Here is a 15,683-nt window from a genome sequence, read left to right as displayed (position 1 = left end):
AGATATATTCAGTAGGTATCTATATGACGAGTTGCCAACCCAACGCCAGGTGCGCCGCTACGAAAACACAAACACTACTCCAGACCTGTCCACCGAGAGGGTCATGCTGTAAGGCACCTCCAGAAGAGCCACATCCATAATCTGGTCCAAGTGTGACCGAAGCAGCTGTTGTTGCTGAAGAGATATAACGGTGGACCGCGTCGGCCGTCCGCTGGCGGTCTTGCCCTTGGCTCCGACCGCAGCGTTTGGCGCCGTGGGACCCTGTCTAGGGATCCTTTCCGTATTCAGGGTCATGGATGTCGTGGGATGCGAAGCAGTAAACGTTGGCTTAGGATCGTCCACCTGTAGACCGCTGTAGACAGTTGAGCTTTCAATACGAGAAAGGTCCCAGAATCGGAGCTTCTTATCAGATCCACCGGTGACGATGAAGGCGTGCCGCACATCACGCGAGTCTTCGGTGGCTCCTGTTCCTGCAATCATGGCACGAACGCCCCGGTCCGCATTTCCTGTCCCGCTTGGCTCGATATTTGTGGCGAAACGGCCCAGCATACCTTCGGGCTTGTCTTCGTCCACCTCCCACGGCTCGTATCCCTTGGGGCCTTCCTTATTACCCCCAACACGGTAGATCTCCCTGCAAATTGTACGCTCAAGGTCCCATACTGTGACTTCACCTTGGCCCGTTCCGCCGGCAACGCATACCCATTTGCCTCGCCCCTTGCTGGGATGGATGCAAAGCCGGTAAATTGAGCTCTTACCAGGGACCCCCCATCCCTTGAGTCTCATACGGAACCTCAGGTCCCATAAGTCGATGACACCGTGAGTCGTTCCCACACAAAGCCAGTTTCGCTTGCGGTCTATGCAGAAGCACGTAGGAGTCCCGTGATGAACCGGATTCTCCAGGGTGTAGAGTAGAGACATGGTTCGGAGGTCGATGCCTAGTATTCGAGATCTGTTCGTTGCAAGAAGCAAGACCGATGTAGACTCGACCTTGAAGTGCTCACACCACACAGCATGTTCGTCTTGTGGCAGTTGATATTCCCGAAGAAGGCGAAGTTTTCCGTACCGTAGCACGCCACTGGCAGATACGGTCTCAACCTTGACAATGTGGACGCTTCCATCACTTGCACAGCTGATAAAAGAGTGCGTGTTTTCTATAAAGCATAAAGCAAGCACTCTGGCTCCTTCTGCGTGCTTGTGTGTTTGCCTTGAACGATGCGTAATGTTCTTCTCCAGTCGAGCGCTATCCCAAACCTTAACGTTTCCGTCATCACCACCTGTGATGAAAAAGACGTGGTCTGGCGATACCACAAGACGGTTGATCGCGCCGGTATGCTCGGCAAAGGTAGCAACCATTCGACCGGATGGTCGCCAAGGCTCCTCACCCGATTGACCAACAGAGCGGCTTGGCTTACGGCGAGTGATAGGGGTAACCATTGGTCCGAATTCGGCAATGTCATGAGGATAATTGTCCTGGTACATTGAATCGAGCATCTTGAGAATACTAGGATCCGAGCCTTCATATGAATGATTGGGCTTCAGCTTGGCCACAACGCTGGCGGAGCTTGTCCGGCGGTCTTGGAAGGCTGGTCTTGCAAGAGGTGCTTGGGCAAAGGGCCCTTCCACTTCACCAAATGCGTTTGTGCCGGACATGCCAGTTTCGGGCACGCTCTTATTGCCATCTTTACGGTCCAAGAGGCTCAACGCACTAGATTGATGGCGCATTGCCCTCCGGGAAGCATACGGCTGATCATGAACTGAAGCCCCGTCGTCTGTCGGGCTTCCGACGGTGAGCTTGCCTTGGCCAATAGATGTACGCCTGGATGGGTCGATCGACCTTACGCGAGAGACATCTCGTGATAGAGATCCTTGGTCTTCTACCACACGAGTGCGCAAGCTATTGAGAGCAGCAAACTTTCTTCTACCTGTTGAGTCGTCGATAGTCATGGACGCATCCAGAAGAGCATCCGCGATTGTATATGGAGCATCTGGGTCCGTGTCGGTGTGGAATGTTGATTGCTGCAACGGTTGTTCATCAAAGAAGACTGTCTGTGGTGTGATACCGAGACTCTTCAGGGAGATGACTTCATTGAGTTTAGGCGGCTCTTGGTCAAGACCGTCTCTCGATTTCATCTTGCTGACACGCCAAATGAACTCCCTCAGCGCAAGAAGTTTGAACTCATCATCTGGTCCAAGCCCGAGAGTTTGCAGCCGCCCAAGCCACAGCTCATCTTCCTCATTTCTTGAGACCTTGCTGAGCGTGTCTTTCGATGCGCGGTTGGTGACTGCCTTTGGCAATGATCCATAGGAGAAGGATCGAAGCTGCTGTGACATTTTCCAAAATAGCCCCTTGTCAGTTTTAAGCGCCCATACCAAGGCCTGGTCAAATACAGCCCTTGACATAGGCCGCTTCAAGGCATCCAGCAGGCTGAGTTCGGAGAAATCGGGAACCATTCCTGTTTTTAGATACTGCTTTACCAAGGGGAAGACGATGCACCTGATGTCCGCTGGGGATAAGAAACATGTGGCCTCGGAGATGAATTCTGTCGCGGATTCTCGAATCCATAAGTTGGGGTGCATCGTGAAGCGTGAGACAACATCGATCAGCTCCCATAACTTTGTTTTTGAGAGCAGGCCCAATCGCGCCAACTGTGCCAAGGAATGAAGAGCTGCTTGCACAACAAATTCCTCAGGGTCGGTGAGAGCCTGGACCATGAGCGGGAGCATAAACTCCTCGAGGCTGACACTGCCAACCATGCTGGCTATGCTGACAATTGTTTCAAAGAAGGCGCATTTCAGCATCCAGTCGCGGTCATTCAAGTAGGTGTTGAGATGGGTTAGTAAAATGTCGTTTGCCTCTGCTGGGCCAAAGAAAAGACATAAGTTGGGCACTGAAGTCAAGAATGCCCGACGGACAGAGACATCGGGATCCTCCACTAGCGCTTTTGTATGAAGCTCAAACATTTCATACAGCTCTCGCTGAGCATCGTCAAAGAGTCCGTCGAACGCTGCCTCAGCTTCAATTCCTGGCTCGAGCTCGGGGTCAGCCACAGTCAGGGTACCGTCTGCTTTCAGCGTCGCCGCGAGTTCTAGAAACCGAGCAGCAGTGGTTGCAAGGCTTCCCAGGCATGATGCATACGTAGCTCTAACCAGAGGGCTTGGGGTGTTTGCGTTTGCAATCAAGGCGCTTTGGAATCGAGGAAGAATGTACTCCACAAAGATGTGTGAGTTGACGGGAGAGACGACCCGTACGAGATGCAAAAGCTGGGTAATTGAACGTAGTGCGGCGATAACCACAAGGTCCGACTTGTCGTTAAGAAGCGTCATAAGGTATGGCAGCACTCGATCCAGCTTTGCCTCGTCAGTAATTCTTTCCGAGAATGCGAGTAGAACATCGCAAGCTCTGATCTTTGATGCCGCCCTGGCTGTATTACGGAGGGAAGAGACGATCAGCGTCAGAAAGATGAGAGTACCATCATCCTCAGGTGGGTCTGAAGCTCCCATGATGTAGTGTTCATGGTTTGGTATGTTCAAGCGGACAGGGAAATGTCCCAGTCCTAGCTTCCCGGCCAATGGCTCAATCTGGGACGAACGTTTGTCATTCTGGTAGCCAAGGAAATAGGATATCTTATCAAAGTCGAGAAAGACGCGGTCGATGCGGTCATCGGCTTCTCCCAAGTTCCTCGTCGCACCAGAAATAGGGTTGTTTCCAGACGATGGGTCGGTAATAAGCTCCATATATTGATGCAGAAAGTTGTAAAAGTATTCAGGGAATACCTTCTTCTTCCAGAAATCGAGATATTGCTCTGCAGAGTATCGACGCTCTGGGTCCAGCTGGATCATGTGTGATATCATGTCACGCAGGTCCTTGTCTGGAATGCGACTGATCTGAGAAATGACTGGGTCATACTCGCCTTTTCGATACTTGTACAGTTGGCTAAGCGTAAAAATCGGCGACTCCAGAAACATTTCGGCAATCACGCAGCCGGCGCTGAAGACATCCATAGCCCATGTAAGCTTTGCGTCTTTGCTGTTCACCTCATCGGCCGGGACAAATCGTTCGGGTGCCACGTAACAGGTTCGCCGGCCAGAAGTGTCGAAATAGTATGAGAAATCGCCCGGGTTGTCGTCAGGAAGCATAATCGGCTTAAAGGGAGAGGAGAAGTCAGAGAGGTATAGCCAGTTCCAGGACGTCACCAGCGTGTTTTCCGTTTTGATGTCGCCATGGTAGATGTCTCTGGCGTGGCAGTCACGCAAGGCGCACAACAGCTGAAACGCCAGCCATTTCTTCTCGATATCCTCCAGAAATGGCCGCGTGCTCATTCGGTCGTAGAGGGAGTTGTAGAGGAACTGTCGAACCAGGTAGCCGTTCGTCTCAGTCTCGACGATGCGTTGGAAACCCAGTGCGTTGGGCACGTCGGCCAGGGCGCTGCGCTGCTCTGTGTTGGGTCAGCCACTTCGTTCTCCAGGCGTGAGGCATGCGATTAACTGACTCTCAATATCGCGCTTGTACCTGTCCAGCGGCATCGGGGTATAGGGCTTTACTAGGACCTTGACCAACGCTACTCCATCGTGATGCCTAGCACGGATGCTCTTCATGAACCGCGCATTTCCAATACTTTTCTCATACACGAGGTCGGAGAGCTCTGGAATATCGATGCCCGCCGAGCCCGCGGAGGGCGTCGCGAGAGAGAAGCCTTGACCCATCGTAGGCCAGCAATAGCTCGGTAGCTACGAAACCTATTCGACTGCTTGTTCGTCGTAATGGAGATTTGTCATGTTGGAGAAGCCAAAGGAATATATGTTGTCGTCATTTGCCTCGGGTGTCTGGTACAATTTTTAAGAGATTAGGTGAGCTATCTGTTTCGAGCAGCGTTGGAAGTTGCGCGGGAAAGATGCCTGGAAGACGGAAAGCGATCACGGGCGCGATTAGGTCACCATCTAAGGTTCACTGAGGTACCACACGGCGGGATGCAGGTAGGCCGTCCACTTAAGCAATCGGTGGGGAAGTCGGTGTCCCGCTGTTTATCCCCCGACAAGGGGGAGACATGGCGGGGACTGCTACGGGACCTGGCCCGTGCGTCATTCCGTCCTTTCGGATTGACCAGCCACTTGAGCTCAACTATGTTCTGTTCCTGTTCAATGTTTGGCAAGACCCATCATCTCTTATGATAATTCAGGCCAAATAATTCTCTCGCCTTTGTTTCAACTCCAAAAAGTGATTGTGCAAATGCGTAGATTGTCCTTACCTTTATCTTGTTGATTGTTCTCCATATCAACACAGGAAGATCAAAATTGTGTCATTATCCTACATTACCACTAGCCCTCGACTTACACTAGCTCGCCTTGCGGCAAGAAAACAATCAACTGAATTCAATTACGAGCATTCGAATGTGGCCAGAGTGAGTTTTGAGTGCAAAATCATGGTCTCATCATGTCCAAAGCAGTCCCACCATCAAGTCTATATCTTTCAAGCAGTACTCAAGGAACAGCCTTGGGTTACACTGCCTACGAAGGGGAGTGGAGATTGTAAACCTGAAAGAATATGTCAAGAAATTGGGCGAGATTTGGTTTCATTAGAAGCAAGTGCTCTGCGACCCACGACCACAAGTGACATACCAAGGTAGTAGGAAATACACAGAACACATGCTACCGTCACATCGCCGATGGAAGCAAGTACCTAAAACTAAGATGCACCTCAGCTGGAGTGTAAGCCAACATGCAAGGCACCCGTTATTGGATCTTAGTCACCAACTGATAATAATTAAACAATGGGTGGCACATGCCAAATCTCATGTGACAACCACCAACGATGGCCCAGCTGCCGACCACCATCCCAATCCCATGCTGAGGGGAAAAAGCGCAGAAAGTAAACCCCTAACTTCATCGGGAGAACACCATGCCGGCTAGGCGTTTTACCTAGGATGATCGACAGCCAGCCACAACCGCCCAAATGTGAGGAATGGTAACAAAACGGAGACTTCTAAAGAAGATGGTTTCGAAATAGGAAAAATAGCCCCGTCACAGTACCCCTTTTCACAGAGAAAATAAAATCGTTGTTTCTGCTTACTTATCTGTCGTCTAACTTGAGCATTGTGGGTTTCATTATTAGGAATGCCTGGCCTATGACTCAAGACGATTTATGATGGTTTACAATCTGAATGATTGTAGTTCGTCCGAAAGAACAAGCATCTCCCCCGCCCGCACCCGAAGCGACCAACATCAGACCTGAATGCCCAAAGTCATACTACAGCGCTTAACTCAACATGGGGCTTGCCATTGCACCTGCTCTGCTTGCAATTTTGCCATTAATCAAATACGTTATACGGGCTGGTTCAAGGACTCCCGAAACGGAGCAACGACTGAATGAAGCCGGCCACCGCTCGCGTGACCAGCCACACCGGTTTCAACCCCCAGAAGTAGATGAAACCAATCGAGGTAGGTAGTATTGGCGGCACAGACTTTGAAGGCCACGATCTTACTAACTTTTTTTTTTTTTAAAAAAAAAACCCCCCATGGAGGAAGGAACGTAAAGGTATCAAAGAGAATCCTCTTAGGTATTTAAAGCTAAGTAAATGGACTGGCCGTCTGATAGGGCACAGGAGTAAGCCTATGTGATGTTGTGATGATAGTGTAGCAGGATAGGTATCGCGCCTTAAGGGCTGATGGTGAACATGTTAGTGGACTTTTTGAGATCTGCCTCACCCCTCTCTGTTCCATTGGCCCCTAATCCATCTACGCCTCCCTGAAGAGGTCAACATTAGATCGCAGAGGCCCTCCCCGACCCCTTTCTCCTCCCAAACCCCCATTTTCCGTCACCGCCCCCATGGGTATATACCTAAATGCGTAGTTGAAACGAAAGGGGAGAGCATGCATGATCGTCATAAGTAATTAGGTTCGCGGATATTCATCTCGTCGGAACTGCTCGCAGTAGATGCTGGGATCGATTCGCCAAGCTTCCATGCGGTTGTGGCCGTCTGATGTGATGCCGCGTCGAAAGGAAATAAGTCGCTCGTTTAAGAGTCAAAGACATTAGACGTGTCGTCGCAAAAAAAAAATGCAGTTTCTCGTGTCTATGTGCAATAGAGTCTCGGGGGGGAGCTTGACTGGACTGTTGCTCGTCATGTCGTGTGTTACGATTCATTAAGAGTTATAGATCGGCATCGCCCAAAGGTGTTACCGCTCTCTGCCATACTGAAGTCAATGCTAGAGGAGAGTCCGAACGCCGTAGCCAATGCTGAAAGACAGCTGTTGTGAAGATGTATACAAAACACATCGGGTATTACCCACAGCTCAGGAGAGTGTTGAGTGGGCTTGGTGAGCGCTGGAGCCTTCGGTCGAAACGTCGCCCTCAATGGTTTTCCTCCAGTGCTCCGGCAAGCAGACACACACGAGAGGGAATGCTTTGATCTCATCGCTGGTCGGTGATGAGTCGCGTCGAACAGATGTGTTGGAGACACCGCTGTCTCGCTGTGCTTTTCGTCGCGCTTCCCATTCGTCGACTCGTTCGCCCATCAAAATTCCAGTCGCCCAGCCATCATCCCATATACCAACTACCTTGAGCATATCGCCACGCTCGAGAGAAAACTCATCCGGGGCGCGAGGTTGGTAAGCCCAGAGAGTTGCGACCCTATCGCCAGGGTGAATATCGTCTTGAGAGTAGTAGTCTTTGAAAAATGGCAGTTGCTCCGACTGCTGGCTGGCCATGCCCTGCGGAGACGACATTCCAGCACTGGTCGGTGATTGAGGATCGTTGACACCAGTAAGTACAGAACTACTAGACAGAGATCCCGTTCTTCGAATATTAGTGGGAGGGGGTCGCAGGACCCCAGCTCTAATCCCTGATTCAGGACTATCCCCATACTCAGAGGAGGACGGATCGTCGCCCCTGCTTCTACCTGCCATATAAGCTGCACCGCCAGCAGCTGCGGCGGCGAGAGGTGCATGACTGCGACCCGTTGGAGGTGCTGGATCCGAAGCGCTTTCCAAGGCCGACATGCGCGCAATACGTCCTCCTGGCAGTACTTCATATCCGGTGGTGGTTTGTGATGGTGGAATCTTGACTGTGGCTGGCCCTTGCCTAGAGGGAGACGGTTGGTTGAAAATACTACCGCTCTGGCTTCCGTGTCTCCTCCTCTTGGCGAGCAAGATACAAGCGTATATGAGTCCTGCAAGCAATAGTGCTCCGGCTATACTGCCGATAACGATGCCGGCAATGGCGCCGCCAGACAAACCGCCGGCAGCTGCGGCTGGAGTGCTCGTAGAGGATGGGGTCGCAGTCGCAGTCGGAGGGGCAAAAGTCATGGTGGGAAAGATGGACGGGAGTGTAACGCCTTTGCATCGCTCATCGATATTCGAATTGTAGCAGCATGTGTCAGTCGAGTTAATACCGCCAGATGCGCAGTAGGAACATAATCCCACGGTGCTGTTGCCGTAGCCACAGTTGTCCCTCTCATTGCTGATGCCTTGGATGCAGTTAGAAGAAGACAGAGAATCGGCGGGAAGCGCGCAGTTGGTAAAGTCGGCACGGATCTGATTGACGAGGTTGTTACCCGGGTTGCCACAAAGACTGCTATCCGAAGTAAGAAGTGCTTCACTCTGCGCAAATTGGGCCTGTATCATTATTAGCCTTTGTGGTTACGGTCAGGGCCAGGCTACCAACGCATGTGTCGGCGCAAACAGGTTTAGAGTTCGATGCAGTAAGGTTGCAGGCGTCTATCGAATTTTGGACGATGGCGTTGCAAATAACTGTAGTCGTGAATCGAGCATACAGTTCATCCGGGTTTGTGAGATTAACGTTGCTGCAACCAAGTAATGTTTGATATCTGGTCAAACATAAGTAAGTGTCTCATCAAAACCAGTTGAACTATTTCCAAATCTCACTTTTCCCGTACGTATGATGTCTTGATATATGACAGCAGCTGCTGGTCAAATGAGTCCCGGTTGGAGACAAACTGCAGGAAAGGGCTATTTAAGCCAGTTAGCAACAATCGCAGCAATTGACACTTAATTAACCTACAAAATGCCAGCGACAAAGCCTGTCGTTGAAACTGAGGATGATTGGAAGGCAGGACAGGTTGTCGAGCCCTGTAGCGAGACACAGCTCGACTGCGCCGTGACGAGTGTTGACGTAGACAGCACTGACAACAGTGCCGCTCTCGCCGTCTGGCCCATAGTTCGTTCTCTCCTCCTCGAGCGAGTGGCCGACGAAGGCATAGTCGCTGTTAGATAGCCGCCGTGTCGAGAAGGCTTGCGCGGTAGTGGTAATTCGGAGAAGCACCTAGTTCATGACCGTCTTCCTGAATTCCCGTAGCTCGCGACCCATGCACTTGGGATATTGATGTCACGAAACAGCCGACAATGGAATTAAAGAGTGCTGCTTTGCTCCGAGGGATGCTTGACGAGCGATAGTCGTAACCAAAAAAGAGATCTTTGAGCGTTCAATTAAATCGGCGAAGGTGGTGGTTTGTGTTCGTGAGCTGTTGTCGAACGGAAACAGGGGACTCGAGTGGATGTGGATGATTATCTTCAATTGCTGGAGGTGGGACAGGCGGAGGTCGAGGAAGGAGAGTCTGTGGGCAGGTACAATGGCAACCGGGTCGCGATTAACGGATCGATTCGATGCTCGTATGAGAAGTTGTCGCTGTCGCTGTCGCTGTCAAACCCAAAGTGTGAAGGCAGGAGGGTTACGGCTGGGTTGAGGTATGGTCGAGATTTCTTTTCTTCTTTTCTTTTTTCTTTTCTCCTTCTCCTGGAAATAAGGTACTGGAAAACCCGCACCAATAGGTAGGCAGTAAATAGACTGAACGAGGGTAAGTGAATGAAAGATAAAAAACAATGAGGCTAAGGCAGGTGTCTACTATTAGGGGGATACAGTTAAGATCCAAGATAAGGTCATTCGACGTGTTACCGGACGAGCCCGTCGAGGCGAGTAGAGAAGGAAAAGGGCGATGATGATGCTTTGAGGCGAGCGACAACGACGACGCTCACAACATACACACTCACGCACAGAGGGAAAGGGAAGGGGACAAGAGAAGGAAAAAGGTTTGGTACGGAGTACGGGAGGTGCCTAGGAAAATAGGGAAAATTGGGCCAACGTGGGAGGACATGGGACATGGGCACAGCCTATCAGTGAGGTGAGGTACATACCCCCGGTACCCTGAACCTAGGCCTGGACCTGGATCTTAACCTGGCTGGGCCTGACTGGCGACGGCGCGCAGCGGGAATGTGCAACTAGAGGAGGGCGTGTGAACTTCTTGGGTTAGGATGGGGGAAAGGTTTCCTTCCTGGACATGACCCGAGGTGACTAGGGCCTGCCTTTTTTGGCCTGTTTCTGGGGGGGAAAGGAGGAGGGGAATACTAGTTGGAGGAAAGTACAAATGTAGGCCTGCAGGACCCAGAAACAGCAGCAGCAGCAGGATCAAACAAACAGAACGAGCACCCGCCTGCCAGCTGCATGCACTAGTATGTGTCTCTATCTCCTCAGCTGAGGGAGCGCGTACCAAGGTAAGTAATTACTTGCTTAAGTGCAATATGCAAAGCAAAGGATGTAAGATGGACTCCTTGCGCAACTTGTTCCCTTGGAATGGAGGAATTGCCATGGGCGCCCAGTCCGGTCCCACGTTTGCGTGGGCGTTTGTTCAGGCACTAAGAAAGAGTCTACACAACAAAAGTACGTACCAAGCTTCGTACCTGAAGATGTACCAGCTACCCCTGCTCTTACGAGCAGCAACGGCCACCGGAATTGTCAGAAATTGGCAAGGTGCCTCGACCAGCAAAATTGGCGGCAGGGGATAGTGGCAGGGGTCTAGGGTCCCTCACTGGCCATGAATCAAACACTTGCTGCCCTGGTCAACTCTGGAGGTTGGAAAGGCGCTTGGAGGGGCTACTCTATTCCCTGTACTCTCCTTCTCTCCGACTACGCCGCATTAATTCGTTTCGAGATTATCCGTACTGGCGGTTTTCTTTGTTATGGCATAAGTCAGGCCCACGGCTCATTCAGCATCAGCACGGTAGGGCTGTTAACCGTCGTTGTCATCTGCTACATCTAAGGTCCAGACTCTCTCTACTCTACCGTCCCGAGCGCCCTGGAATCAAAGCGCTGTGGCACCGGGGAGCCTTCGTCAGCTGCCGCGTTCCGTGTACTCCGTATTCTGAGTCTTCGCTTCTCAGTTGTTCATCTCCGATTCTATTTCCATCTCTGAACGGCATTTCCTCTTTCAAATGCCACCATGAATACAGTAGTTCTAGTGCCATGACCGAGAGGATGGATGCCACAGATGGATGACTGAATGATGAATATAATTTGCGTCTGCAGTCACTGCATTCCTCCGAGCCGGGAGTTTGCCTATCTATCACATTGATGGAATGATAAGGAATATTAGGTGCTGGGACAACAAGGCATGACGGACCGACAGATGTCCGCTTATGTTCTATATCCTACCACTGGTCAGAAGCAAACAGGTGCCTCTCGATTAATGCTTTTTATAAACTGATGGCGCGTTCCATCCGATCAACAATGCTCTTTGCAACTGCTACTGCACTAGTCTAAAACCCTCGCCAACCACCAACATCACAAAGCGTTGAACGCTGAGCTTCAACGCCCTCAACTTCCGCGGCAGCGTCTAGCGAAATTAGTGTCTCAAAAGGGAGCCGCCTCCCACATCCACATATCAATAGAATGTCTTACAGATGTCGTTGCCGGAAATAAATACCTGCAAGGTCAACCATCATAGTGATGCGCACAAATGCCGAACGCGGTCTCACGCTCATCTGTTCCTTTCGGCCACTCTTCGCAATTTCAGTCCATGCACCCGCATCCATTACTTGTTGATATTGGGGGTCGAGCGCGCCGATACCAGCAGCTCACGGACAGACGACATTTGTGCTCGTGAAGGTGGCCGACTGAGAGCCGGTGGGACAGGGAATCTCTTCCGTAGAAGAAACAAAATGGGGCCATTACGACATGCAGGAGCTCCTTTCTGCGCTTCTGACTGGCCACCTCAGCTTAAGAGAGTAACAACTTCGCTCTGAGCTTGCGCAGGTACAAGGAGAAATACTGCAGTTGCAGACGCAGTTACACAGAGAGAATATTTGCTGCAGTTGAGGTATCGCCATCAACCCCGGGAAAGGAGCAACAAAACCTGTCAAAACCACAGGATCCAGTAAAGAAACCTTCTGAGAAGTGCCGATAGGCTCGAGGGGTCCAGCTGAATACTTGGCAAAGAAAGCAATTGGCGAAATTACCACGACTTCTGGGCTGTCTCACACTGGCGACGATGAGCAGTGATTGGCGAAGCTCGTGGTCGCGCAAGGACGGTAACAAGGATTATGGCGGACTGGAGGAGCGAAGCTGCTCCTCCCTCCCAAAAAAAGAGAGAGAAAAAAAAACTAACCTGCACCGGCTACTTGATCAAAAAACGACAGCAGCGTTTGCGAGATGAAGGAAGGCCCCAGCGTAGTGTCCGCCCTGTATGGCACGGACAAGACATGACCAACGTATGCCCATTGCGTCGGAATTTCAACCATGGGTGAACACGCTGTTTGGATGACCCGCCCAATGACAGCTCGCGTCATTTTGTGGTCTGTCACATTTCACAAGGCCCCGTTTATCAGACAGGGTCACCGAGTCTTGCCGGTCGCGCCCGTTCTCGGCCTCGAATGCAACAGTACTGCCGCTCATCATCCGAGCCGGAGACCACTGGCATTCGTGTATCAACAGAGCCCGGCCGGACACAGATCAGCCGATCTCATGCTCTTCCATTGAAGCCGGAATGCTTGCAATCAGAGCAGGGGCAAGCAGTCGACGGTCAGAAACAGAACCGAGTGAAGGGGTAAAAGACAGGGAACAACCGGGTAGGAAACGGAACCTTTCTTCCAACTTCTTCTGTTCGGATTCCAATCCATTGGCTTGGTCACGGTTGAACTTCACAGGTGAATTCACAGCAGCTTTCGCAGTGTTGAAGATCTCTGGTTCAATCCATTCAAATCAGGATCGCATCAGTTAGAGCTGACCACAAAGCCCTTTTACCTAACAAGACGGCGTGCATATTGGTCTCAAACGGTAGCTTCCAATCGGCTGTACCTTAGAGGCTAATCTGTATGGGTTTTTTGAACTCTGTCATTACTTCGTTCAGTTGGGGAAGGACGGCCGATGTGTCCAAATGTGTGCCTATACCATCATGGGGGTGGCTGGTTGTGATCAGAAATCATTTGCTATCCACTAGCATTAAGGTGGGGGAGGTTGAAGCCGTTGCTTTCTTCTTGGACAACGTGGCAACCTTTGGCCGTTTTCCCTGATGCTCGTCTCTAAACGCCTCGTTCAGAAGTCGGGCCATTTACAGAAAAGAAACAACAAAGAACTCTGACACTTGAAACCGTTGCTCACCACACTACTGCAAACAACGGTCACCGAATGTGCTGACTGTACCTGGCAAGTACTCGATACTCGCCCCACCACCCTACGCTCATCTTTCAAATAACAAAATCCACCAGTAGACGGAGATAAGAAAGTGCTCCAGATGAAAGCAGCCTCGTTGTGGAATTACTTCAATGCGACACCGACTCGGTAGTGCGGCCCCAGCCTACGTTATGCTGAGAGCCTCACATAACATGCCCTAAAATTACTGGTCGACAATTTATGCCTATCGATAACACGCATGATTTCTGTCCAAATTGGCTAGAAAATGAAGAACGCGGCAATTGCCCTTGTATGGTGCAGTCTTCAAGGCTGCATCTAATTGGCCCTCCTTTTTTCTAAAGGGATTCCTTACGTTGCCCCTTTGACGCCGCATTTCACAATAACAACTTCAAGGCTAATGAATTAGTGTACTTATCAGGAAGAGGTTTGCGACGATAATTTCAGCCCCTTTCTCACGCTATTAGAGAATGACAGCCCGGCACCGTATGCGTAAATCCACTATAGTCGTATCATAGGGGATGTTCTCCGGGGCCCCAGTATTTCGAACAATGAGACTTACATGGAAATAACGCCAGTGTTGGTTTTCGAGGCATACCTTTCTCCAAATTCGTACCGTGGCAACCTGCGCTACCAAACTACCACCACTTGATATAATCAGCTTATTTCTAAGATATTTGGCCCATTCACATCATCTATATGCGCATCTGAAATGCGCAATAGGCAACACAAAGAGGAAACTGCATTATATCTTAGCAAATGCTAACGAAGACAATGTCGAAGATTTAAGAGAGCTTGTTGCCATACCCACCACCATATACCAGCTCAGAGCAAGGTTATTGATCCGAATTTGGCCACCAAGACTCGCTGTGGATACTCCTCAATCTGAAATTCGTCAACGGCACAGCAACAAGCTGCTGAAAGGCCGTTTGGAAGATACAGAATTGGTCACTAGGCTGAGGCGGATGCAACAGTCCAGATTCCGGGTTAGATAGCAAGCTTTCCGCACCACATCCTCATCACTTACGTATCACCATCGCAGGCTTCACCAGCTGAATTCTGTTTGTAGACTGGGATGGCTTGGCGGTGGTGACCCCTCAAGAAAGACTGTAAAGCTAGAGCAAGCGGCGTACTGACCCAGACTGGAGGCTAACATATCAGTAGCTTGACTAAGGCTACTAGCCTGTCGTTAAGTGTTCGTGCGAACCTAGTACGTGGCCCTTCACTGTCAAAGTGGCGGATTTAATGTAAGAGTTGGGGAAATCCATGTGATCAGCAGCGCACGACTGGGCTTATAGATCGGCACAAGGTATGCCGATTCGCGGTGAGATCCAGTACGGTTATGCCGTCTCGAAAGGCTGAAGTCTCGTGAGTTAAGTCAGGAGCATCTTTCGGACCCGAAAGAATCAAAGCTAGCAAGAGAGTCATCTGAGGAAGTAGTGCAAGCTGCCATGCTTCAACATAGCACGTTAATTCTGAAGGACAGTCATCTACTTCCTGTGTGAGGAATAATTCCAACATTCGACTTGTTCTCGGAAACCTGGAACAGTCTAAGAGGATTACCAACGGCTTTGTCTGCTTTAAGCTCGCGATGATTTCCTGATGCATCATTTGGGCAACTTTGATGCTGTTCGTTGATACTGTCTTGCGTCTTTGGTACTGACGAATGCTTGATTGTCAGCTTCAGCAGCTAGATATCCTGGATAACCTCCACCACACCGCCCTATCCTAGTCCACAGAACGGGCCTCTAGTTCTCCTCATAATGATTTCCATACAGTGAAGCTGTGTTCCCAACCACCGAGGTCCGTGAGTACGCACCCCGCCATCGACCTCTCTGCAAACTATCAGCGGCGCACGTCCAACAGACTCCAACCGCCCGACATCGACTGTCCCAGAATGAACTAAGCGAGAAAACAAGTCTGCTACAGCCCGCGCGGCTCATATGTGAAGTCATGCCTGTCAACTTAGAGCTATGCAAGTTGTGCTGTTCCTCCCCTAACCTTTGCCCCCCCTACCGGTTTGGGTGCGTCTCGCAACTATGAAGCGTGCGTCCCCGTCGAAGGGATCCGAGGCTACGGGAGCTCTTATGTCCGTCTGCGACCGTTACTAGTGATCATACCGTCTCAGGAAGATGCACCTGCCTCTAGGATTCTTCATGCGTCAACCCCCTCCACCAGTTCTGATATCCTGATGACGCACTTTTTATTCGAAAATTGAGGCTGAGCTTTCATGGGGATGATGAAAATTGCCAATACCATTACTGCCCAT

The 15,683-nt window shown here is 50.7% G+C and overlaps 2 protein-coding genes across 2 annotated transcripts; both read right to left on the bottom strand.

Annotated features, from left to right (window-relative positions):
- Nucleotides 1-57: 57 nt before the first annotated feature.
- CTRU02_202340 (protein kinase) lies at nt 58-4,704 on the bottom strand (the record flags this gene model as incomplete). Its single annotated transcript, XM_036719747.1, has 2 exons — nt 58-4,436; nt 4,491-4,704. 2 exons carry the CDS (start codon nt 4,702-4,704, stop codon nt 58-60), a joined length of 4,593 nt encoding a protein of 1,530 aa, XP_036588449.1.
- A 2,586-nt stretch (nt 4,705-7,290) lies between these two features.
- CTRU02_202339 (SH3 domain-containing protein) lies at nt 7,291-9,213 on the bottom strand (the record flags this gene model as incomplete). Its single annotated transcript, XM_036719746.1, has 4 exons — nt 7,291-8,610; nt 8,660-8,822; nt 8,881-8,964; nt 9,017-9,213. 4 exons carry the CDS (start codon nt 9,211-9,213, stop codon nt 7,291-7,293), a joined length of 1,764 nt encoding a protein of 587 aa, XP_036588448.1.
- Nucleotides 9,214-15,683: the final 6,470 nt, after the last annotated feature.

The sequence above is a fragment of the Colletotrichum truncatum genome, assembly GCF_014235925.2.
Source record: "Colletotrichum truncatum strain CMES1059 chromosome Unknown Contig_0001, whole genome shotgun sequence".
NCBI lineage: Eukaryota > Fungi > Ascomycota > Sordariomycetes > Glomerellales > Glomerellaceae > Colletotrichum > Colletotrichum truncatum.
This window is presented reverse-complemented; position numbering and strand designations above follow the sequence as displayed.